Source organism: Micromesistius poutassou (assembly GCF_964030765.1).
Source record: "Micromesistius poutassou genome assembly, chromosome: 23".
Classification (NCBI taxonomy): domain Eukaryota; kingdom Metazoa; phylum Chordata; class Actinopteri; order Gadiformes; family Gadidae; genus Micromesistius; species Micromesistius poutassou.
Window position 1 is genome coordinate 7,225,002 of NC_140293.1, and position 25,927 is coordinate 7,250,928.

A 25,927-nucleotide genomic window follows, 5' to 3' on the forward strand; every position below is an offset into this window, starting at 1 on the left:
TGTTGGAGGGTTCTAACCCACACAAATGGTAAATGTAAAATGGACTGCATTAATACGGCACTTCTCTAACCAGTGGCCACTCAAAGCACTTTTCAATACTGCCTCACATTCACCCATTCATGCACGCATTCACACACCGACGGCGGAGTCGACCACGCAGGGCGACAGCCTGCTGGTCAGGAGCAGTGAGGGTGAGGGCGTCTCGCCCAGGGACACCTTGACACTCCGCTGGGAGGAGCCGGGGATCGAACCAGCAACCCTTCCAGTTACAAGCCAACCCGCTCCACCACCTGAGTTACATGCCGCCCCACAACAGCACATCCAAACCCTGTGGAACACCCCTCCCCTACTCCTCCACCTCCACTCACCATGCCACAGTTGAGGTTCTTCTCCACCTTGCAGAAGGTGTGTGGCGGCGTCTCGCCCTTGCTGGTGACGATGACGCAGATGTCGGTGACGGCCAGCGAGTTCTGCGGCTGCACGGCGGGCCCGCGGCGGTAGTTGATGAAGATGCGCTGGGAGGTGGTGGAGCTGTTGTTGACGTTGGCGCAGCGGCCGTAGGGCGTGGCCTGCAGCACCTCGCACCCCTGGATGAGGCGCTCCTTACCCTCATACAGCACCCTAAGGGGGGGGGGGGGGGGGGGGGTCACGTTATTGCATTTAGAATCGCTGTATCGTTAATGAACAGTTAACCTTTAACAAATGGTCTAATCAGTTTTTACTAATGGGGTTCATCAGCTTCGTCAGCTATGGTGTTCATTTATACATTTTTAATATGGTAAGGATTAGGGTGGAAACTCACCCTAACCCCTATGCTATTGCTATAAACAAATGCTTATTACTGCATTCACTAATGTTAACTAATGGTTTATAATTGTACGCTTATTGTGTTTCCCATCCATGAACACCACGGCTGTCTATGGCTGATACTGAGACAAGATATTCATGGAATCATGAGAATTATTGTGCGACATTTGGTATTATTGTGATATAACTCAAATACGTTCATTCCTGGAATTCAAGATAAGGTAATCAATTTTGGCATTAGACTTTCCTGTTTAACCTTTTAGACATTTAATTTCAATCATTTTCTTATTAATATGTCAGTGTGTGGATAGTTACTATCTTTCCTTTATTAGTCACAGCAGTTGCAATATCAACTGCTGTGACTAATCTCTCGAGCGTTTGCTCTAGAGCTAGACTGGGTATGCATCTCGAATCCCCTCCCAATAGTATCTGTCTAACGGCAAATAACTGATAAGGTGCCACAGAAATGAACGACTGCATCAATGCCATCTAGTAAACAAAATTTTGATGCGTTTTAAAATGTCAAGACAAGGGGATATCTACCACCTATCACTAGCTGCCCACCTCATTCCTAGCTGTCATAAGCTTGATCTGACTTTAAATCACCCCAATTATTTTCACGTCAAATTAGCGAACAGCAGTGAGCAGAACTGTTTGAAGCACCCACTCCTCACTAGCAAAACAATGCAGCACAATAATTATCGCCCTAAAATCATAGTACTGAGAGGCACCCATCAACACGATGTGTCAAGAGTTCAGTACATCGCCATTCAAGGCCGTGATGTTCCAGCAGAACCACGGCTGACAAAAGCTTTGGAGACTCGACAACACACTGATGAAACAGTGTCAAAACATCCCAGTAACGCTCATAGGAAGGTTGCTCCGACCTTGCAGTTGTGTGTTCATCATGTCCCCCCCCCCAAAAGACCTCAGCCTCATTTTGACTCGTACACAACATTCCCCTTCCTGTCTCAGCAAACTATACACACGTTTTAATGGTTTGGGTATTGTATTTTAGACTGTTTGATTGTAGTTTATACCATCACTATTTTATGTTTTTTCCATGACCATGGAGCCAATGTTGGAAGGAAGGGAGAGGGAGAGAGAGGGAGGGAGAGAGAGGGAGAAGATGAGAGAGGAAGAGAGAGGGAGAGCGAGAGAGAGAGAGAGCAAGAGCAAGAGCAAGAGAGAGCAAGAGAGAGAGAGCAAGAGAGCAAGAGAGCGAGAGAGAGCGAGCGATTCAGGCATGTCGATTTTAAAGAACCGAAGGGAAAGAGAGAGAGCGAGTGCGAGAGAGAGCGAGTGTGAGAGAGCAAGAGGGGTAGAAAGAATGAGAGAGAGAGCGAGAGCGAGAGCAAGAGAGAACGAGAGCGATTCAGGCGTGAGGATTTGAAAGACCTGAAGGCTTTTGTGCGGCGGCTCCTCTTTGACCTGCATTCACCGGGTAGGAGTGTCACCCCTGTGTGGAAACCAAGACGGCAGATAGCGGCGGCGCGGTTCAAAGTGCCGGCGGCTGGACGCGGGCTAACGTCCACACGTCTGGCCCACAAACCAGGCCCTGGGCCCAGCCGTTCACAGGGAGTGCTTGGTTAAACAACTCATGAGTCAGTGTCTTGATATGCGAATAGTTGATTTCTTTATTTGTCTTGTGGTACAAAGTGGGGATGACTCAAGCCAGCTGTCACTACTTTACACTCTGCCGTCGAAGGAAGAGACGTCAAGAGGAGCACAGGAGAACCACACGATATCTTTGGAACCGAGGAAGAGCCTTCGAGAGAAGCAGAGGAGAACCAACCAAGAAATCGGTTGGAACGAGAAAGAGAGGGTCATGGGACTACAGTAGCGGGACGATGGCCTTGTGTTGTTAGAGGCCCTCTCTCTCCCTCACTCAGTCAGTCAGTCAGTCTCTCGCTGTCTCTCTCACTCAGTCAGTCGCTCTCTCTCCCCCCCCCCCCCCTCTCTCTCTCTCACTCAGTCCGTCGCTCTCTCTCCCCCCTTCTCTCTCTCACTCTCCTTCTCAGAAGAAAGAGAGCGTCCATGAGAGAGATTCCTCGCGGCTGGCTACATTCAGTCAAGTGATCCAACCGTCACCGCGTCACACCTCTTGACACGGCTGCAGGGCTTGCTTCCTCCTTCCCATTCCTCCCTCCCCACACCCACCCACCCACACACTCACACACACACACAGCATTAGCGATGTCAGCTTCTCTCTCTCTCTCTTTCCATCAGGGTCCATCAGACACTTTGTGAGTGAAGGAGACGACTGAGTAACGGCCGTGGAGCGGAGCGTTCCCCCGGTGGACAAAGAGGAGCGCTCATGGGGAATGATTTGGAGATTAACCTCCAGGAGGCCTGCACAGCGTTTGCCAGGACGTTTAAAAAGGAAAAGGCACAATGAAGATGGCCACAGCGAACCCAGTCGTTATTATTGTAGGCCGGGGAAGAAACACTTACAAACCGAGCATTGAGGCTATAGACCCCAACACTGGGAAGAAATGTGCCAAGATGCCACTGGCCCTTTAAATGATGGCATCACCTGGTGCTCTCCTGGCTCAGTGTCAGCCAATCAGATGAGAGGAACAGCACTACCACTAGAGCACCAGAGACGGGGCCGGTCCAGAGTCTGATTTAGGCGTTTGGCCCTTCGTGTGCCAGGATACGAACAATGGCTGAGTCACAGACCGCCTGCTCTTCATTCCCGGTTAGGGAGTGAGAGAGAAACAATCATGATTGTTACCATTTTATAATTGTCACTCTTGGCTGGTCCAGTGGGGGCAACCAAAACAAACAATTATGCCGAGAAATGGCCTTTAATCTTGCTCCAGGCAGAAGCTTTAATCAAAGCCCATTCTTACAACCATTGCAAGGTTCAACAGTGAATCTCACAGAGTGGATGTGAAATACACAAAGCGTGTCTATACACAAAGTGCGTAGACAACCAAGTCTCATTAGGCTGAACTTAAAACGCACCCGATTTCTGATTGGCCAACATAAAGTACAAGGAGGGAGAATCCCTGTATAACCGGGTCTGGCCTCCCAGCTGGCTTCCTGTCCGACCAGGCGAGAGTAATCTCTCTGAGGAACCACGCTGGGACATATGATCTGCTGTTTACACATATCTGAGCCGCCTCGCACCGCGGTTCACAACAACCCACCCCCAAACATTGCAATGGTATATGGAGTGCGTTTATACAGCGCTTCTCTAACCGGTGGCCACTCAAAGCTCCTTTATTATACTGCCTGACATTCACCCATTCATGCACCGACGGTGAGGTCAGCCGCACAGGGCGACAGCCAGCTGGTCAGGAGCAGTCAGGGTGAGGGCGTCTCGCTCAGGGACACCTCCACACTCAGCTAGGAGGAGCCGGGGATTGAACCAGCAACCTTCTGGTTACCAGCCGACCCGCTCTACCTCCTGAGCTGCTGTCGCCCCGCTGGGCAGACTCAGTCCCTTACAAAACGCTCACAGTGCTGAGCTCTGGTTTTCTTGGAGGTGGTGAGGTGACATAACGCAGAGCCCTTCTCCGTCGTGGGTTCTGCTGGAGACGTGAGAACGTGTGCAGTGTTGAAGTGCCGGCGTCGACATACAGCACACCAGAGGCCGTGGAACTGAGTTACTGTTACAAGGAACCAAAAGGGAAACGCAGGGCACGGGAACGGTTGCGACATTCCACCAAGGCTGGCTCCATCTCGCTTCAGACAAAAGATGTGTGTGAGAGCGCCAAGATAAGCAAGCGCTGCAGTTGCATCATCGTTTCTGTTGCCTCGCTTCAGTCACTGGGCCGATTCAAGGCCGAGGCATGACAGTAAAATCACCTTTTTTACGGGAAGGACGGAAAAGTTTTGCCCCCCATACGAGCAAATAACGTTGCAAATATTTACACAGCGGAGCCAGCGACCGGCCCTGAATCAAGAGACAAGCGCGTTATAAACACGCCGGCCCAAATTGCCCAATTACTCTCTCCACTCAGGACTTCAAAAACCCTGGTTATGTCTCGCATATCTCCCGTTTGAACGTAAGAACGGAGGGGATCAGAACGGAGTCGCTCCGTTCCACTGGCTGCAGGCTTTATCCCTGTCCAGGTCAATTCAATCTTATTTGTATCTCCCTCAATCACAGGTACAGTCTCAAAGGGCTTAACAGAGTGGGGGATCCCTCCTTCAGAGTGGGGGCCATAATTCACACACACACACACACACACACACACACACACACACACACACACACACACACACACACACACACACACACACACACACACACACACACACACACACACACACACACACACACACACTCTAAATCGGGCAGGTCCATTGTGTACCATACACATGCTACGGTAGCCTAGCCTCGGCCCTCTCTCACCCGGTGGCCCTCCCCCCCCGGTGGACCTCTCATCCGGTGGCCCCACTCACCCGATGTCGATGAGCGGGGGCTTGGCCCGGCCCCTCTTGTAGCAGAGGAACAGCTCTGGGCTCTTCAGGCTGCCGTGGTTGAGGTTGGCCTGCAGGCCGCCGGGCGTGCTGTCGATGCAGGTGAAGCCCTCGGGCACCGCCTCGCCCGCCGAGCGGTTGATGACCGCCAGCTCCACGATGGGCGCCTTGGGCCCGCTGGACTTGGTCTCCGACAGGTCCTGCTCCAGGGGCGTGGCCTTGTCCGTGAGGCCGGCCACCACGAAGTAGTCGGTCACGCGGTGACCCTTGTCCTCGATCATGGCTGGGCGGACCTGGGAGGGAGGAAGGATGGATTAATAATAATATTTATATTTATATCAGTGCAGGGTAGGGAGGGGGACAGAGGGGGGGGGAGGAGGGTGAGGTCGATTTATAATAATAATAATATTAATATCATGGCTGTGCAGGCTTGGGAAGGGGGAGAAGGGGGAGAAGGGGGAGGAGAGTGAGGAGGATGGAGGTTGAGTCATTGGACGGGGTGGGGATCAGGGAATGAGGCCACACCTGCTGGGTATTCTGTTGATATCAGTTGTATATTGATATTGATCAAAAGTCTATCACGATACGATCAATTATTGTTTTTCTACCCCTGTGTTTGTCCTATGTGTGATGGGGATGGGGTTATAGCTAGTTCTAGTATAGTTAGTACTGTTGGAGTCAGTACTAGTATAGTTAGAACTAGTAGTTGCCATTCCCTGCAAAACAGATTCAGTTCACTTCACAGTCGACGCAAAGGAATGGAAAAGGAAAGCAAACATTTTTAGGAAAGGCATACAGTGAGAAAACCCACCTGCCGAGTACACAACCTAACAAACTTTCATTTTGATAATAAACATGAGACTTTCATTGGTCAGGATTGAGCTTTGGATGAACTTGATCACCCAATGAGCAGAGCTTCAATATGAGGAGGGGAGGGGCTGGGCTTCAGTGGTTGATCACCACGGTTGATGGAAGCTGGTTTGTGGTTTGCTGCTCCATCAAACCTTGAGACACACAAGCTGCTCTCAAACACAGATAGCTGAGGGGACCGACCCCAAGCAGCACAGGAATGCACCCGGTAAGAGCCTGTGACATCCCATTGAGAATTGGAATGGAGCCCACATGCTAATGCAGAATTGGTGCTTAACTTGTTCTTAGCTGAGCCGTATGTCTTGAGGCTGTCGCTCTATAAAGGAGCAGGGAAAGCCAACAGTAACTCTGAGCGCCACACACACACACACACACACACACACACACACACACACACACACACACACACACACACACACACACACACACACACACACACACACACACACACACACACACACACACACACACACACACAATCAAGACGTCGGGAGAGAGATTTTGGTGGCCAGACTCCTGCTGAGCACAAAGGAATGTTTCAAAATGCCGGCGTGAGCATAAATCAGGAGGACGTCTTAAAAAAAGAAAAGGGGAAAAAAAAAAGTGTCAGAGCCTTGGAATTTCTTTTGCCGGGGATTGGGAACGCGTCCGCCCCCCCCCACTCCGTTGATCTGGAGAGACAGAGCTCTTAACTGCAGCCCACAGAACACAGAGAGATCGTTTCGTTTGTCCAGTCAAATTTAACGAGTCAAATACGTGTTTGCGATGGTGGACGCGGTGGAACGGGGCTCCGGGCAACAGGTTCCTCTGAACCACGTGAGGATCAGGCCTAGTGCGGACGACCAGGCCTGCAAGTGAACATCAGCCCAAAACACTTCACAACAAGCTGCCGTTTAGTTCTGTTTCTGTTAACTGCAGTGTCATTCGAAATGCCCAAAAGTAAACCCACAACCCACAGAAGGACGTTATATTTGCAAAAGATAAGTATATATAAAAGAAAAAGGCACAGCGAGCAAATAACTGGCAAACACGTCCACATGCACAGAAAGGCACACCGGGCATTTCCCAGCGCTGACTCAGTCAGCTATGACTTGCAGCACGGGTTAAAGAATTCAGGCAGCAGATTCACGCACAGTGTCACACTGTACACCACATGTCCCTGCAAGACTGCTTTCCACCCAGCATTTGCTCTTAATCAACTCCTCTGTCCATGAAACCACTGGGCTGCACTAACACACAAGCGTTAGAAGTAATGCACACAAGAAGTAATGCATTACTGTATTTACTTCAAAAAAAATAAAAAGTACTGACTATCAAATAATGGTGTGTGTGTGTGTGTGTGTGTGTGTGTGTGTGTGTGTGTGTGTGTGTGTGTGTGTGTGTGTGTGTGTGTGTGTGTGTGTGTGTGTGTGTCCACACAGCAAATGTTTCATGGCTTAAAAATGCGCCACAGTTCACAATATGCTCTTAAAGCCGACTAGACAAAGGAGCAGTAAAGGAAGAGGCCATTAGCAGCCTGACGAGTTGAACATCAGGAGCCAGTCTGCAATGACCCCAGCAGATTAGACCAGAGGAGCGCAGTGACTGACGCTCGCTCACAGGAGTTACAAAGTAAAAGTGGCCGAAATAATCAGAGGACAAAAAGCCTGAGCCGGCACGGAGGAGGCAGCGGATTGGACCAGACACTGACTGACCCACTTCCTGTCCACGGTGCGCACGCACACGCACACGGACACATACACCAGAGTCCGCCACGTAGATGGGAAAAAAAAAAAAAAAAAGACATCCCCAAAACAAAGCCGGTTGCCACGGTAACGGCGCCGCAGCTGGGGGGGGGGGGGGGGGGGGAATGGGGGAGAGTTTGCAGTGTCACCGACCAACACCACAAAGGCGAGCTGATGGATTCCTCATGCAAGGGGGAGACCGTAGTCCACTACTACCTCTCTCTCACTACACACACAACACACACACACACACACACACCAAGGAGAATACAGGTCTGACTTCATTCCCCCCAAGCCAACGGTATTTTACTATGCTGTCCATCTCCTGCTGAGAGGCAGCGTCTGTCCAGAAAGGACTTCCATACGTCTCACTGCTGATCAGAAACATGAGACAGAAACATGTGTTCTGCAGTTCAACAAACTGCAGTGGCCTCTGCACACACGCACAGAAAACACCCGTTGTGTGTTCAACATGATGTATGGAAGACAGCACAAGCTCCATATGAACACGCGTCTTGAGACAAAAAGGCGACTGCCGTGAAACCTGTTCAAGCTCTGAAATATACACGGGATATATATGGGACTCCACGTTAATGACAAACAGCAATACTTGTTTACAATGTCATATGCGGTGAATGGGGAAGTGAGAGAGGGGTTTGTGAGAATTGTGTGAGAATCAACATGCTCATTTGGTCTGAATCAAGCCCCACTGGTTGGGTTTCAGAAGGCGGAATAACTCCTCCTACTCCTCCACCTCCATAACCGTGGTGGACTCACAGGGTCAAGGCCAGGGGTGAGAGTCAGCCGCTACAGTCGATTCCGTCATTTTCTTTCCTCCTCACTCTCCTCAAAAACAATGCGAGAGTTATCGCTTCCCTCGCGTGACGCATTTCCAAGTCAAACAGGAAGCCAGGTCGGCCATTTAGCATTCGCGCGGACGAGTTCATTCCTCTGAATTTGGTTTGTGACAGCGAATGGAAAGCATGCAGCGAAGGGGTGTTGGTTTGTAGCGTGTGCCCACACAGACAGATGTGTGAAGACCCAAACACATCCCTTTTGGTTTCAGTGAGTCTGTTTTCTACTAGTGTGAGCACACATTACTCTAGACCGTAACTAAAGAATGCTTTGCATGCCGATGTCCAAACTAAACCATGGCGGGACGTCGTGTTTACATGGGACGGGCAGCACTGTCTCCGTGTTTCCATCTCGCCCGGCCGCCACGTCAAAGGAAAGGTCGCCATGTTTAGACCTTATCTTTCAGAGTTTCGGCGTAACTCTCCACGCAATTGAAACTACTTGTAACCACTCCAGCCCACTCAAGCAGCTAAGTAGTGATAGGTGTGTGTGTGTGTGTGGTTGTAGAATCATCTAGACTGCAGCCCTTCTTGCAGACCAGTACCTCCTAATTCAGCGGACCGTCATCCATCTGATAGATTATTTGGAGCTTGCGGCCACTATTGGGATGTTTATCTTTCAGAGGACCAGGTTGGTGCTACGCCAGAGACGACGTGAGTCCACTCAGACTATCCACAGGCTTGGCACATTGTCAAATTGTGTCACAAAACATACGGTGTGTGACACAAAACAAAGGCTGAAAACAAAGTAACCGAAAACAGACAATCACACAACAAACAACATCTGACGCAACACGGCCCCTGTGTGTGTGTGTGTTGACAATCTCCCTGTGAGAATATCAGATGAGACAAATCAGCATGCATTCATTTATATCCTGAAGGAAAGACATGGCATTCAAACACGTCTGTTTGAATGCCACCAGACAGACGTTCACCTTCTCTCTCCACACACACACACACACACACACACACACACACACACACACACACACACACACACACACACACACACACACACACACACACACACACACACACACACACACACACACACACACACACACACACACACACACACACACAGTGTGTGTGTGTGTGGGTTCCTCCTCCCCCGGGGGTGCACCTTGCAAAGTGGTCGTTTCCCGCTCCGCCCAGCCAGGTGATGGGAAGGTCACGCTGAACATAATGAATGATCTGCTGTGTTGGACTCATCTCGGATGTAGGAGCAACAAACACACTGCGGTTAAACTGCATCCAACCACGTGCATTCGTGTGACCCACAAAGAAACACAAAGTGGATCTGGACATTGTGTTGTCGATGTCACAGTACACACAGGTCTCCCTACGTACAGACAGTAAACTACGTTACAGGGATTGTAACGACACACATTGCATCATGGGTAACCATCTATAAAGAGGCAGAGGGCAATCCTACTCGGCCCACTATCAACGCCGTAAACAATAAGCAATTCGGCCTGATTTTATTATATCCTCAAAGGATTTTTATACAGCAGTATATGACATAACTACATAGATGCTATAAAATGCAATGCAATAAAACAACAGATTCCCTGTCTCGAGTGTCTTAGAGTCTTAGACGCTTGACAACCAGTCACTATTTCCTATCACCCCCCCTCCGACACAGAGCCGTGTCTACGCATGTGGTTATGTTTGTCGAAACACGCAAGCAGCCCTGCACCGTTTGTAAACCACCCCCCCCTTCCCAGTCCAACCAACCAGCCAACCAGCCAGCACCATACAAACATCTCTTTGTGAGATGCACCATAGACCAACATTGACGCTGCCATGGTAACCGTGCCCCAACAATACCAGGTTTCACTTCGGGGCCGCGCCTCGTGTTACTATCACCCTGCAGATCAGACATAATGACGGCCGTAAACAGTGAGCGGGAAACACAGACGGCCTTCACACAGAGGGTCCTCCTCTCTGGCGAGTGAGGATGCATGTCGTGAACGCTGGATGCAGCCCTGTGTGCAAACAGGAGATGGATGTTTTTGTGGGAGCATCTCTGACCAGGCCGGGCTGGACTTGTCACAGCATGCTGGGAAAACAAGTTTCACCCACAGCACAGCGGGCGGCATGTGGCTGAGGAGGTAGAGCAGGTTGAGGTTGAGTGTCGAGGTGTCCCGGAGCGAGACGCCTCACCCTCACTGCTCCTGATGAGCTGGCTGTCGCCTTGCGTGGCTGACACCGCCATTGGTGTGTGAAAGTGTGCATGAATGGGTGAATGTGAGGCAGTATTGTACAGCGCTTTGAGGGGCCACTGGTTAGAAAAGCGCTGTAGAAATGCAGTGCATTTACCCACAAGATATTCAAGAAAGTAGATTGTTAATAATACCTGAATGCATTGAGGTTACAACGTGTGTGGTTGTGCAGAGAAACAGCGCCAAGAACTCAAAGATAAAGGGTTTAATGTTCCAGGTGAGGAAATACGCTGGGCTGAACACCGTAGTCGAGTCAAGAATAGTTTGGTAATTCAATCGTTTCTGAGTGAAGGTGAGTAGCCAGTGCCTGCATGTTGTTGTATTTAGAAGTTTCATAGGGTTTTTCCACCACTTGATGAATGGGTCTGGCACTGATAACACAGGGATTACCTCATAGATCAGATCTTAAGCTGTACAAAAGTACTTTGCCAGAACTAGGGTAGGAAAAGTGACAACATGAAACCGGTTTGGTGTTTTATAAAAGTTGGGAATAGCGCATTATGGAGCGACTGATTAGTTTTGAGGGCTACAATAGGGAAATGAAAAATAAAGTGAAAATAAATGCAAAACAAAAAAAAAGGAAAGAATGACTCCACAAAAAGGAATCTGTAAAGACAAACAAGCAAAAAGTCCAGAGTGTTTGGTTTTCAAAGTCAATGAGAAAACTGGGTTGTTTCATTTCCACTCTCTGTAGCATCCTCACGCTGTAGGCCTCTCTCTGTAACGTCTCACCCTCTAGGCCTCACTCTGTAACGTCTCACCCTCTAGGCTTCACTCTGTAGGTCTCACCCTCTAGGCCTCACCTTGTAGGCCTCACTTTGTAGGCCTCACTCTGTAAGGCCTCATCCTCTAGGCCTCATCCTCTAGGCCTCACCCTCTAGGCCTCACCCTCTAGGCCTCACTCTGTAGGTCTCACTCTGTAAGGTCTCACTCTGTAAGGTCTCACCCTCTAGGCCTCACTCCCTAGACCCTGGAGTAGGACTCACCCTGTAGTAGGCCCTACACTCTCTTGGCCTCACACAATGGTGGGCCCCACCCACTCTGGTAGGCCCCACTCCGTAAGCCCCACTCCATAAGCCCCACTCTATAGTCCTCCCTCAGGCTCCAGGGCGCTGGCTCCTCCACTCCAGGCCTGGTGGCTCCCCTCCCACCCGGTCAGAGAACCTGTTGGTCCCCTCTCCTGTGTCAGTGGTCTACTCCATTGTCTGGGCTACGCGCTGCGCTGCTCATCAGAAGGACAATACCGGCCTGTATTACACTGTATACTTCCCCAACGTTCACACATGTTACGTGATATGACATATATATATCACCGCATTTACTAATCCTGATGATACATATAATCATCAGGATTAGCTAAGTTACTGCTAATAGCTTAGCTAGTCTTAAGCACAGTCAATGAAGTCATCATTTTGGATTTCTCTTTAAGTAGCCTAACACACACACGTGTGTGTGTGTGTGTGTGTGTGTGTGTGTGTGTGTGTGTGTGTGTGTGTGTGTGTGTGTGTGTGTGTGTGTGTGTGTGTGTGTGATGAGGTCACAGCAAGGAAGACGTGGAGGGGTCCCCTCGCTGTGACTTCATCGCAGCCGGGAGAGCGCACGCACACACACACACACACACACACACACACACACACACACACACACACACACACACACACACACACACACACACACACACACACACACACACACACACACACACACACACACACAGCATCTATTTATGTGCACACCAGTGTGTGTGTGTGTGTGTCTCCACTCTCCTGTGATGACATGTGTGGGTGCATGCCCACGCATGTTGTGCGTGTGTAGAACTGGACAATAGACCGCCCTGTTGTTCCTCTGTCTCTCACTACAGCAGCAGAGAACCTCCACTCAGATCCTCTCTGCCTCCACTCCATCACCCACGCTACGACCCAGTCCACTGCCAGGGCTGTGTGTCTGACATCACAACAGAGGAAGATGAACCACACAGTCAGGCTCCTGGAGGAATCCACTACCGACAAACCAACCCAACGCACGACACGTGCGTTGCTAGTTCAATCAATATTACTGCATTATTTACTGCAATTCCACAACATTTTTGCACTACAAATCAACTGTGGCTGGTACCACTACCACTTGATCACCTTACGTTCCGTTTACAATTCTGTTACTTATTTTTCCTTTCTTATTTTATATATTTTTAATATCTACTTACTTTATATTGTATTGTTGCTGCTATGTGTGTCGAGGTACCAAGCCTAAGAATTTTACTCTTGTGTACTTGTGCACAATAAGAATGTGATAAAAAGCAATTCAGATTCTGATTGGACGCACAACGGAGGGCGCAAGAGGGAGCCAGGCATGCTGACAGCACAGGGCCTTGAGACGCCATGCCAACGAGAGACGTAGCCACCGTGCCTGGGCAGTGTCCGTGTGGCCGTTTAATATTCCCTCTGACAGCCAGAGGAAAAGGGGCATAAACCGTTTCCAGGGTAACCGGTAACTATTGTGTACATTTGCCCCTCAGGTCCAAACCATGTTTGGACAGTTACCCACAACGCTGGCAACAACACAGGCATGGTGGGACGCGACAGGTCAGGAGACAGAGCCGATGTCCTGACTTGACACTTAAATGTAAATAGAGTATGACGGCACGGCGCTGTGTGTGTGTGTGTGTGTGTGTGTGTTTGTGTCCCCAGATGGCTGTAATAAAAAACACACAGCGATGAAAGCGAGTCACAAACCGGTGTGAACCGAAGGATTAAGGTTTCACCGGAGCGCCACGGTGAACCAGCGCTCGAGCACTGGGGAAAGTGTACCTGTACCGTACTCCAGTACGATTTCCCCCGTCCCCCCCCACTGTGCCGCTGGCCTGTGCTCACACTAGGCAATCTCAACTGGGCCTGAGTACGGTGGCGTCTTGTACATATAGGTCGCGTATCTGTGCGTGTGCACATGTCGGCTCATTAGCATCTGTACCGTGGCCTGAGCACACCTCTATGAAGTGTACTGAGGCCACAGATTTTAACTGTGCTTGAGTACGGATGGCGTGCTCACACTAGCCAGACGATCTAGACTTGAGGGGGCACAGTACAGATGGCCGAGTGTGAGTCCTGGTTTGATGGAAACGGGGACTGACTCAGGCTTCTCATACACACTAGACATGACTATGACAAAAAAGAGAAAAACAGATGACAGTGTGGAAACATTCTCTTCCTCCACCCCCCCCCCCTCACACTCACACACTCATTCATTCATTCATTCATCCCCGACTGCTTGGTCTCTCTTCCTTGTCTTTCCCCGAGAACAGTGTGGCCATTATGGCCCCACAGGTGTGTTCAACACAGGAAGAACAGAGGGCGTTTTGGATCAGACAGGCGTCACGTCAAAAGGAAGTACACACGCACACACACACACACACACACACACACACACACACACACACACACACACACACACACACACACACACACACACACACACACACACACACACACACACACACACACACAAGAAATGGCCTCCAACTGTTGGAAATAATTTGCATCAGCGGTGGGAGGGGTGGGGGGGCTAGGCTAGGCTAGCTGGGGAGGGCAGAGGCTGAGCGCTAAAGCCCAAGCCGGCATCACAAGACCGGGGCCCACCTGCAGTGGGGCGGCCTGCGAGGTCCGCAGAAGCAAATTCTTTCCGCACCGAGGTGAAAGGGAGAGAGGGCAAACTCATTGCCCTCCCTAACCAGCCGAGCTCATTCCATACCCCGGCAAAACACGGCAGGAGCCCAACCGCCCGCCGACACACTCTGAGGGCCGTTTAGTGGTTCTAAAGTGGATAAAAGTTATCCCAGTTTCTTGTGGGAGACGGTTGATGTAACAGAGCCTGAAGGAGCAGGACAACAGGTAAGCAGACCCAAACAAAGAGGACGAACCAAACATGGTACAACCACGGGGGGGGCAACACCTGGTGGCCGATCCCAGCTCTGAGCAGACTCTACCCGCCGGGTGATTCTGCCTTCACGACTCACTGCCGAATGAGAAGGTTTGCACAGGCCTGAGTAATCATTTCCTACCATCAAGAGAAAATAAATAAATAATGTTGCCCCAACAATTCCCGGCCACCTCTTCGTCAGAGACGTATACTGCTTGTGTTCAGGTGCCGGGAAACACTTAAATCATCAGCGAAAAGTCACTGAACTCTCATTTTCCTTGCAAAGGTAACCGACCATGTGTATCATTCATTAACTACCCACACGACACATCAAAGCAAGTAGGCCCATGCACTCTTTTTTTTTTCTCTGCTTTAGTCCAAACACACTTCAGACATGAAGACGCATGACTGACATCCATGTAGTCCATCACGTTTATTTCAGTCCCAGACAGTGAATGCCTGCCCTGCTCTATACAGCTGGAGGAAATAAAAGTCAATTTTCCAAGCGAGTCTGCCTGCTGCCGTTACCGCCGTGGACAGCCTGCCCACTTCCTTATTCTCTGGGTCACCTGACAGGACCTCTGGGAGGGAAGAGCGTAGCGGCGGTGTCAAAGTACAACTCCAGCAATGAAGTCTTCAGGCAACCTTGACCTTTCCTCTCACCTCAAATCAAAGGCGAGGAGTGGGTGGTTCACCTGCACTTTTGAAGTAGGCTACAAGCACACACACACACACATATCCCTAGATCATACGTGTAAAATTCAAATTGATTGCGCAACAGGTGTTTCCACACATATCCATTCAGGGTTAGGTGTGACATGCATGCAGCCATTGCAGAGAGGTTAGTTTTTTTTTCCCCGTACGCAGCTGCAGAGGTAGTAGGAGGAATGATTGTGTTTTCAGCTTTCCTTATGCACAGTTGGCTATAGGAAGGGTTATAGTTACATGCATGTGCCATATAGTTACAAGCAATATAAGTATGGTTTGTTGACGTCACCATTCACCCACCAAAGACTCATCTATAGACATCTGCAGAGCATGTGGTTCGGTCACATGCATGAAAGCATTATGAATCACCATAAAGTCAAAGCTTGTGGATTTCCCATGAGTAACTCATCATACCCCCCCCTGTATGGGAGCTATCAAAGGAAGTGTTGCTATCAAAGGAAACACACATAGGACTGCTTTAAAGTATCATCAGAACAACATGTGTTGTTATTAATAATACATGCAACTGGTGAGAGATCTACACAAATGTTGTTCAAAAACTCAATGGCTGCTTGCAACAATCAACAAATATCTTCTGCAGGACACACACACACACACACACACACACACACACACACACACACACACACACACACACACACACACACACACACACACACACACACACACACACACACACACACACACACACACACACACACACCTCCCTCCCTGAGGTGGCACCTGCCGGATTTGATAAGGAACATGAGCCAAGCAGCACCCATTATCTTGATGGGGGGGGGGAGTAGGGTCGGCAGTATTGTGTTCCCCAACGTATGCACCCTCCTCCACACCGAAAGTGGGTCAACTTTACTCCACACAGATACCAACGGGGGGGAAACACCCGTGGTTGTGGAAAAGGACCTGTAGGATCTGTTCACCCGACACACAGGAAGATGAAGACCACCTCACACATATAGTCAGGTGGGGAAGAAGTTTGAGTTCAACAAAAGAGCAACCAAAGTTAGCCCTTATTTAAACAAGAGCATACCTTCTGTTCTAGTGTTGTACTATCAAAGTAGAAGGCTTTTAACCCACATTACTGAACACAAGGCGGGTACTCACCAGCTGTTCAGAGCGCTGACATGAAGAAGACACTTTGTTGCTGTTCCACCGTCACTTCTATCCCCTGGTTGGTATCTCCCGACGGAGGGGTGGTCTCAGACACCCCCGACCACCTTTTAACGCAAAACAGACAAAGCCAATGTGCACCGCGACACTTTCATGTGAAGTTGTCGGTCGAGGCAGGCGCCATGTTGGTGTTTGGGGCTGATAGTTTTCTTCTTCCGTGCGTAGTTCGCCCTGTGGAGGCGTGGCTCCGGGCGAGGTGGACCCGCCCAGAGGCGTGGCCACTGTTGCTCCAGGCGCAGTGGCCCCGCCCAGAGGCGTGGCTCCAGGCGCAGTGGCCCCGCCCAGAGGCGCGGCTCCCGCTTCTCTGACACAGGCCCTGCCCCATGGGCCCCTGCCTGGCCCCTCGAGCCTTTAGAGAAAACACGTTTCTAGCGCCCCCTATCGTCATGTATGTTTAGTTCAAGTATGTGCATTTTATTGATTGATACGTTGAATGTTTTCTGGATTCTTAACATAGGTGTCCCTTGCTTTTCTGCGTGAATGAGATGACGCTATGTTGCACTGTTTGCAGGTGGTTAATAAACACTGAAACAGGTGCATGCAAAAGTGTTCTGTCTTCAAGTGTTCTGTAATGTTAATATAGTCCATGCTCAACAGAACAATAGAGTAAGCATACTGTATCACATGACTGGAAAACTATCCTGGTCTATTCATAGCTAAAACGAATAGCAGGTGTGTGAGGAGTGGACTCAATTCAATTTGTTGTACTTGCGTTCCTTTGCACCAATTAATTTTTATTGTATTGCATTAAATTCAACTCCGGGGGATTAATAACGTTTTATTTATCATCCGTTATGACAGTCCGGATGGGCCAGTCGTTTCCTCAGGAAGGATTTAAATGAATGTGGGTTTCTCAAAGCCATAGAGTACAACCCGTTCCCCTCAGTAGCTCTGTAAATCATCTGCACGTAGCAGATTCAATGACAAAATGGATTTTAGTTTCGTCAGATTATTAAAGTTTATTAAGTTTCTTAAAAGTGACACAGGAGAAGACATACAGAAGCTAATGTGTTACAACTGCCAATGTGAGAGGACCAAGCTCAAGTTATCACTAATGTATCAATACCAAGCCTAATATGTTCTGGAAATAAATCCATTTCATTCTGCAGGTGAGCCAGAAATGAAAAAAAATTAAGTAATGTGAAGGCAAGAACTTTAAGCAGTTCATACTTCCCCTTCCATTTTAAATAATATTTAAATGTCCTAAAGACATGTTAGTTATACATCTATATACACACAAAACAATAGCATCTGCTGCAGATAACACAATTAAGACAAAGACACAATTAAGACAGACATTCAACGTCTTCAGTGGTCCTCCCCTTCACACGCCGCGGGCCCCTAGAGGTCATCCATGGGGGAGAAGGTCACCAGCTGGGGCAGGCTGTACTCCCGTCGGGGCGGCGTCAGGCTGTCCAGCGCCTCCAGATCCAGCAGGAAGACCGTGTCCGACCCCGGGCACGCCCCCGCCCCCGCCGCTGCCGCGCCCGCCTCCAGCCAGCCGCCGACCGACCCCGGGACCGCCGGCCGGGTCGACGGACAGCGCGGCGTCCCCGTCCCGAGGAAGGAGGCCTCGTCGTTGCTGAGGTCCAGGAGGGACGTCGGCCGGACGGTCGTCGGGGGCGACAGGAGGAGCAGGTCTCCGTCGGCGGCGTCGTCGTCGCTGAGGCTCAGCAGGCTGTCGCTGCCCGCCGTGTCCGGCAGCGTCTCGTCGTCCAGGCTGAAGTGCACGGCGCTGCTGCCCGTGCCGCTCACGCTGTGGCGGCCCCCCGTGTCGGGGAAGCCCCAGGCCGGGGGAGACCCCGGGGAGGTCCAGAGGGGCTGCAGGGTGGCGCTGGAGTGAACCGCGCTGCTGCCCGTGCCGCTCACGCCGTGGCGGCCGTCCGCGTCGGGAGAGCCCGCCATGTGGGGGATGAGCTCCGTGTCGGGGGAGCCCCAGGCGGGGGGGGACCCCGGGGAGGTCCGCAGGTGCTGGTGGGGGGTGAGGGAGGGGGCGGGGCAGGCGGCGGCCGCCGCAGTGGGCGTGGCACCGCAGGGAGTGGCGTTGACAGAGAAGGTCAAGGGCCCCCTGGGGGTCCCGTAGGTCTGGTGCCACGGGGTCCGCTGCGTGGCGATGGCGTCCCCGGTGGCCGCGGGCGACTGGTTGGTACTGGTTTGTACTTTGCATTCCTCCACCGCCTTACGCCAGGAACTCTTCACATCCGAAACTAGGAGCAGAGAAAAACAGGGTTTCATTTTCCTTGACGCAAAAAAAAAAGGAGTAACAGACGACCATATAATTACGTTTCCCCCACATAATGTCCTGTTCTGAAGACGGAAGCGATTCAGCCAGCGCTTTCCAAAGACATAAACTTATGGAAAATAGTCGCTGACGCCATAACGATACAGTGGGAACCTACTCAAGCCCTCTGAGGGGGGGGAACCTACTCAAGCCCACTAGGGGAACCTACTCAAGCCCACTAGGGGAACCTACTCAAGCCCACTAGGGGAACCTACTCAAGCTCTCTGGAGGGAACCTACTCAAGCTCTCTGGAGGGAACCTACTCAAGCCCACGAGGGGAACCTACTCAGGCCCTCTGAGGGGGGGTAACTACTCAAGCCCATGAGGGGAGGAACCTACTCAAGCCCACTAGGGGAGGAACCTACTCAAGCCCACTAGGGGAGGAACCTACTCAAGCCCACTAGGGGAGGAACCTACTCAAGCCCACTAGGGGAGGAACCTACTCAAGCCCACTAGGGGAGGAACCTACTCAAGCCCACTAGGGGAGGAACCTACTCAAGCCCACTAGGGGAACCTACTCAAGCCCATTAGGGGAGGAACCTACTCAAGCTCTCGGGGGTGCGTTGCAGCTGCTTCCTGGTGGAGAAGGGGTCTGCACCGAGATTGCCGAGTAGATCACCCAGAGCCAAACCCCTCCTCTTGCCGTCCATGGGACTGGTCGTGGTGATCGCCTCTGCAAACTGAAATTGAAAACACAAATAACATAGCTTCACAAAGCTGCAGGGAAAAAAGGTTCCAGTTCCACATTTCCAATTTCTTGTTCAGATAGACGTGAGGAAAGCCGATCGCGGTACCTGGCTGGCCAAGTTGTCACACTCCCAGTCCAATATCTTGGTCTTGTTCCACGTGGGAGCCACCTTACAGCCGGAGTGGGTGTTCTTGTCACTGGCCTAGATGATGAACAGAAAGAAAGAAACCATTATTTCAGGTGCGAAACTTAAAACCTCGGCTGACCTCATTTCCAGATGCCAGTCCTCACACTCCCTTTGTGGGCAGCAAGACCACTGCTACCAAGAAAAAAAATAAAAAAAATAAAAAGCGATTCTGAGGAAGCACAAGGCGTGACTGCTCCGTATCTGTCCATTGTTAGATTAACAAATAAAAACAACCCATGCACAACATAAGCATTCATCGGAAGGTACCCACCTGTCGCACTGGTCGAGGCGGGCTAGGGGACGGACCCTTGGGGGGAGAGGAAAGCGTGTGCAACAGATCTGCAAGTGACGTGTTGCCACAGTATGACGGGACGATGGCACCAGGACTCTCAGCCCTCCCAGGGGGAGGCGGTGAGACGGGGCTCCTGAAAGAGACCATCACAGGGTCAGGTCCAGCAGCTCTCTACACTCAAAGCTGCTGGATAACAACAACATTTTATGTAAAAGAACTAAAAGCTAGTAATTTCTTGAAAAAAAGGTTTCTTTATTACACACAGACAACGCTAGTCAATAGGACGAGGACATGATGCACTGCTAAACAGAGCACACGATGTGTCAGTATAAAGAAACTCAAGGCGTGTCTGCTCCGTATCTGTCCGCTGTGATTTCTCTCAGGTCACCTCGGTCATCAGAGAGCAGGGATGCTCTAGGGAGGACTAGTGACGGGCAGAGCACAGGTCAGCCCTGCCCAGGTATCCGCCTCCCTCTGTATCAAATTAATAAAGCGAAACTACATCGTACAATAACGCAAAAGTCTTGTACCGCGTTTCAAGGGTTCATTACCTGCTCCTGGAAGCGATCCGAATCTCTGGGAGCTTCTCCTTGGAGATCTTCTGTCTAAAGACCAACAGACGCCTGTTAGTGGACCTAGTCAATCAATGAAGCAATTTGCTACACAAAAATACACATTTAAAAGCAGCACAGTTCGTCCCAAATTGTACTTTAGATTAAAAAAACGAAATGCCAGTCATTAATTAAAAACAAGTCAATCTATATTACACACAGACAACGCTCAGCCCTTCCAATAGGACGAGGACATGATGCGCTCCTAAACAGAGCACATGATTGGTCAGTATACAGAAACAAGGCGTGTCTGCTCCGTATCTGTCCGCTGTGATTTCTCTCAGGTCACCTCGGTCATCAGAGAGCAGGGATGCTCTAGGGAGGACTAGTGACGGGCAGAGCACAGGTCAGCCCTGCCCAGGTATCCGCCTCCCTCTGTACCAAATTAATAACGCAAAACTACATCGTCTGATGAAGCGGATGTCCTGAACCACTCTACAGAAACCGACGGGTTCGTTACCTGCTCAACTCAGGACTGCTTGCGTCAAACTCTCCCCGGGAGTCACCCTGTGCCGGCACCTCCTCTTCTGAAACAAAACGACGAGTGAGGTGCAGCACATGATGGGTAAATGACAGGAAGCAGCGGGCTGTGGGCTGCGGCTTACCGTGGGGGGACGCACCGGGCAGCTTGGCAGCGTAGCAGGAGAACACACCGGAGCTGACGGCCGCCGGGTCGAAGGACAGCGGTGCCATGGGGGAGAGGAAGCACAGCGCCTACAGGACAGACGCCACCGGGTCAGCCTACCTGCCACTCAAAGGGTTATTCCGTAACCCAAAGGCTTCCATTGAAGAGTACCGCTGACAAAGCCCAGCTCTGTGGCTTTCAAGTGGATCGCCGTCTGGTGAGGTTCCAGACACGTGGCTCGACCGCCGTTTGTCAATCGGAGCAAGGTTAAAGTTTAACCCGTACGTAATTCATGTGCAGGCATCCTGTGAGCGAAACGTCTAATAATTTCCCATTAATAACAAACATCCCACAGCTGACCCAACCCGGACACAGACCACCAACATCCTCAACTCACAGGATCGTCGGAGAGGAAGGAGGCCAGCGGTTTGTCCTGCAGGGCGTCCCTCCACCGGCGCTCCCAGTCCACCTCCAGCCTCCGGGAGGCGCTGCGAACCTCCGGGAGCTCCTCCTTGGAGATCTTCAGTCTGAAGACCAACAGACAACGCCCGTTAGTTGATGAAGCAATTTGCTACACAAAATCCATTCAAAACAGCAGTTTGTCCCAAAATGTATATTATATAAAAAAACTAGACAGACAACAACCCTTTCAATAGGACGAGGACATGGTGTGCTCCTGAACAGAGCCCGTGATTGGTCAGTATCAAACAGCACAGTAAACTCAAGGCGTGTCGGCTCCGTATCTGTCCGCTGTGATTTCTCTCAGGTCACCTCGGTCATCAGAGAGCAGGGATGCTCTAGGGAGGACTAGTGACGGGCAGAGCACAGGTCAGCCCTGCCCAGGTATCCGCCTCCCTCTGTTCTACACAGTGACATCAGACACTCGCCTCAGGACCTTCAGCTCCTCCAGCACGCGGGCCACCTGCCCGCTCTTGGTCTGCAGCTCGTGGAGGCAGAGCTGGGCCAGCGGGGCGGGGCCCGCCACCCGGCGCCGCTCCTCCCTCAGGAGCAGCAGGGCGTGGTTCAGCAGCTCCAGCGTGCACAGCGGGTTCAGCTGGCCCGCCTCGTACACGTTCCCCGAGCTCAGCTGCAGAACACAAGGAGGTGGTGTTGGTCATCAGAGGGCAGGGCCAGCGTTCACAAACAGACGCCCTGTAGAGGGCTGCTTTGTAGGGTGGATTTGGCCAACTGCCTCGTGTCTTGATCTTGATGCAACAGACCCCTTTTCACGAAATCGCAACAGGTGTCACTTCTATGGCTCTGCTCCTTCTATGTACCAGGACACCGGTAGTAGACTCAACTTCACTAGTTTTGCTCTGTGAAGACGGAGCCGCTTGTTCGCGATACTCGTCTTGACATTTTGTGATGCAGAGAGAAAGTTGTAGTAAATTAAAATGTAAAACTCTGAATCAACGGAAATGTTACGCTTGACAACCACCGTTGCAGTTCTACACAATAAGTTTGCCCCATAAAGTAACTTCACGATTTATGACACAAAAGACGACCAAACTACCGTGAACATTCCTCTTCTCCCACATGATAAATGCAGGCGGCCACTACGGATGTGTCCACGATGTAAACTCCCTATTCCCGTCCTTTAGCTTTGAGGTGCGGCGCCCACTGAAGTGGGTCGTTCTGTTCTCACCTGCTGTGGGAGCTGCTCGATCCTCTCCAGGAGAAGCCGGGGGATTTTGAGGGAAAGGTTGGCCCCGTCCAGGACGCTCTGGTCCGCGTCGGGCTTCAGCACGCAGGCCACCCCCTGCTGTTCTCCCTTAAGCGCCGACAGCGTCTCGTCGATGGCCGACCACAGGGAGCGCACCTGGAGCAAACAGAGAGCTGTTAAAACCACACACACACACACACACACACACACACACACACACACACACACACACACACACACACACACACACACACACACACACACACACACACACACACACACACACACACACACACACACACACACACCTTGAGGAGCTTTTGAGCCAAATCCTCCCCTTCCGTGTACGACTCATTTTCTTGACGTCTAGAAGGAGGAAGAAGAGGTAAAGGGACTCGCCGCTTCAGAAAAGCACAGAACGATAATGGTGCAACAGGTGCATTGCATTATGTCAATCTGGGCCTTCCAGGGGCCCTAATTAAGGTCATGAGATACACCTGGGAGGGCCCCTACTGGTACCAACACTACTGTGATACTGGTCACACGTACTTGAGCAGAGTGTCATACTTGGCTCCCTCCGCACGGATCTCCTGAATGGACTGACCCAGAGTCCTGGATACGGGAAACACAAAAGGATATCCAGGCTCAGCACACAAAAGAAGATCTTGGCACAAAAACATATCACATCCCATCCCAAGAAGAGCTAAATAACTAAGGGAGCAAGCGCTCTCTGGCCTCATTTGTATTTTGGTGGTACATATACATTTAGCAGCATTTAGTAGCCTCTGAACAAATGAGTGTGGAGTCTCTTGCGGACATCAAGAGAAGTGTCTTTGATGGGCGGGCCTCTCTGTACTCACTGGGCTCGTTTCCGGTCCTCCTGCAGCAGACGGTCCTGTGCCAGGGCCGACTTGAGGACCCTGGCTTTGGTCATCTTCAGTCTCTTCATGGCGATGTCCATGGTGGAGGCGGGCACGGCGGCTTCCTCAGGCACCCACCGGCCATCTAACGCAGAGATAACCGGACAGCAATGGTCATGTACATTGGCTAATGACAAATAAATCCAACAACACATTGGGTGGCAGTAGCTCAGGAGGTAGAGCGTGTTGGCTGGTAACCGGAAGGTTGCTAGTTCGATCCCCGGCTCCTCCTAGCTGAGTGTGGAGGTGTCCCTGAGCGAGACGCCTCACCCTGACTGCCCCTGACCAGCGGGCTGTCGCCCTGCGGGGTTGACTCCACCATCAGTGTGTGAATGTGTGCATGAAGCCGCTTTAGAAAAAAGCGTCAGCAAAATCCCCCTAAATGTACACATTCCAACTCCAAGAGCAGTATTTACACATGGAAGAAACTTAAACATAAAAATGTATTACATCTAAGAACAATACAAGATGAGAATATGGGGGGTCTGAATCCATACATTTGCATTTCTGTAAAAATCTTACCAGTGGTGAACGTTTTCATCTCCTGTAGCATGACGTGCTTCGCCAGGTGAAGCATCAACGCGATAAACTTGGGCCCCCCCGGTGAGAGGAACAGAGATGCCAACACTTTAGGGGCGGATTTGCTGTTCTCATCCTGGCAGGGAGAGGAGGACGACAGGCAGCATGACAACACGCTTCACAACCAACCGTCCGTTTCACACGCGGTTCCATTCTGAATTCAGTTCTTACCACGATGTCTTTAAGCCAGGCGAGTGTGATTTTCCTGAACTCGGTGTCTGCTTTACGGTCAAACACAGGCCAGCAGTGCCTACACAACAGACAACCGCCATGCGAGTTTAATATGGACAATAGACTTCACATATGAGTTGAACATTGACAATAGACATAATCAACCACATGCTGAACAGATGAGCAGATCCTGACCTGTACGCCTCACTGAACCGTGCGGGGTCCAGTTTATCCAACAGGAAGTGGGTCACAATGTAGAAGGCGTCTTTGTTTGGTTTGTCAAACATGTGTCTGGGGACAAGTAAAACACTTGTTACATGACCGCGGAATTGAACCATCAGCTGTGAAAGGAGGGCAATGTTTAGGAGTGTAAAACAACGCTGAACAGGAGCTACTCACACTCCCAGGTTGATGTACTTGACGTTGGTCTTGCCCACCAGGTTGGCGGTCTCGACCTCGGGGCGGAAGCCCAGACTAAGCAGAGAACACCACAGGTATCTCCCCGGGCTGCTCTGGACACACGCCGGGCTCGCCATTCTCCCAGATGTGCTCCGTGGTTTTTAACACGATGGCGGTCTAGCCCATACGAACTTACTTGGCAGTTAAACGTCGTATTAATCTCGTAATAATAACATAAACAACATCCCGCTACCGATCCGACCCAACCCGGGCACAGACCGCCAATTCTTTCAACAAAGCCGGATGTTGTATGACGTACTTCCAGAGGGTGGACTCCTTTTTTATAGTTCCATGGCGGACTATGTTTCTTTTAATAATAAAATTAAATGTTACTTTTTATAACATGTTTCAAATATATATATATATTTATACATTTATATATTTCAGTATAATAATATATAATAGTAAAAACTGTTGTAATCCATTGTTAGTTCTGCCGATGTCCACCCCCTAAAAGAAACAGCGCCCCACGTGTTCAAAAGCAGTACGCATGTTTACCAGAAGAGCCGTTACGTTCCTTTGGTAACGTCACGTTCCTATGGTTACGGCTCTGTGATGGGAGTTAGTGTGTTGGGTGCTGCTGCACTCCATCTTCAGTGTTTTTGTTATGTTTGGTCTGTGGGGTTGGTTATTCAAAACAGGCTGACTATACTGAAAAATGCAACGTTAACCATTTTCAAGAAGCCAAGCATGAAAAGGTGTTACATATTCTGACACCTTTATATT

General features: G+C 50.6%; 2 protein-coding genes and 3 non-coding genes across 7 annotated transcripts in view; all 5 read right to left on the reverse strand.

Annotated features, from left to right (window-relative positions):
- The window catches only part of dennd4c (DENN/MADD domain containing 4C), a 32,943-nt gene extending 16,081 nt beyond the window's left edge, over positions 1–16,862 (reverse strand). The window contains 3 exon segments of the mRNA XM_084487389.1: positions 369–621; positions 5,224–5,534; positions 16,660–16,862. Of these exon segments, the coding sequence (XP_084343515.1) occupies positions 369–621; positions 5,224–5,522 (552 nt within the window). The 5' untranslated portion in view covers positions 5,523–5,534; positions 16,660–16,862.
- A 796-nt stretch (positions 16,863–17,658) lies between these two features.
- Positions 17,659–25,400, reverse strand: haus6 (HAUS augmin-like complex, subunit 6). Of its 3 annotated transcripts, none has more exons than XM_084487211.1 (17): positions 25,142–25,400; positions 24,938–25,033; positions 24,743–24,821; positions 24,515–24,647; positions 23,933–24,077; positions 23,622–23,684; positions 23,381–23,438; positions 23,055–23,228; positions 22,297–22,496; positions 21,807–21,936; positions 21,405–21,498; positions 21,245–21,311; positions 20,725–20,778; positions 20,153–20,306; positions 19,801–19,896; positions 19,551–19,686; positions 17,659–18,932 (listed from the first exon to the last, which is right to left on the reverse strand). In XM_084487211.1, the coding sequence occupies exons 1-17, from the start codon at positions 25,276–25,278 to the stop codon at positions 18,067–18,069; spliced, it is 2,682 nt and encodes an 893-aa protein (XP_084343337.1). In that variant the 5' UTR covers positions 25,279–25,400; the 3' UTR covers positions 17,659–18,066. The 3 variants fall into 3 exon arrangements, with proteins under 3 accessions (XP_084343337.1, XP_084343336.1, XP_084343335.1); XM_084487210.1 differs by having other exon boundaries at positions 21,245–21,308; positions 21,390–21,498; XM_084487209.1 differs by having other exon boundaries at positions 21,390–21,498.
- Positions 20,517–20,647, reverse strand: LOC311368885 (small Cajal body-specific RNA 8). The gene has a single exon (XR_014640039.1).
- LOC311368888 (small Cajal body-specific RNA 8) lies at positions 21,029–21,159 on the reverse strand. The gene has a single exon (XR_014640042.1).
- Positions 22,136–22,266, reverse strand: LOC311368889 (small Cajal body-specific RNA 8). The gene has a single exon (XR_014640043.1).
- Positions 25,401–25,927: the final 527 nt, after the last annotated feature.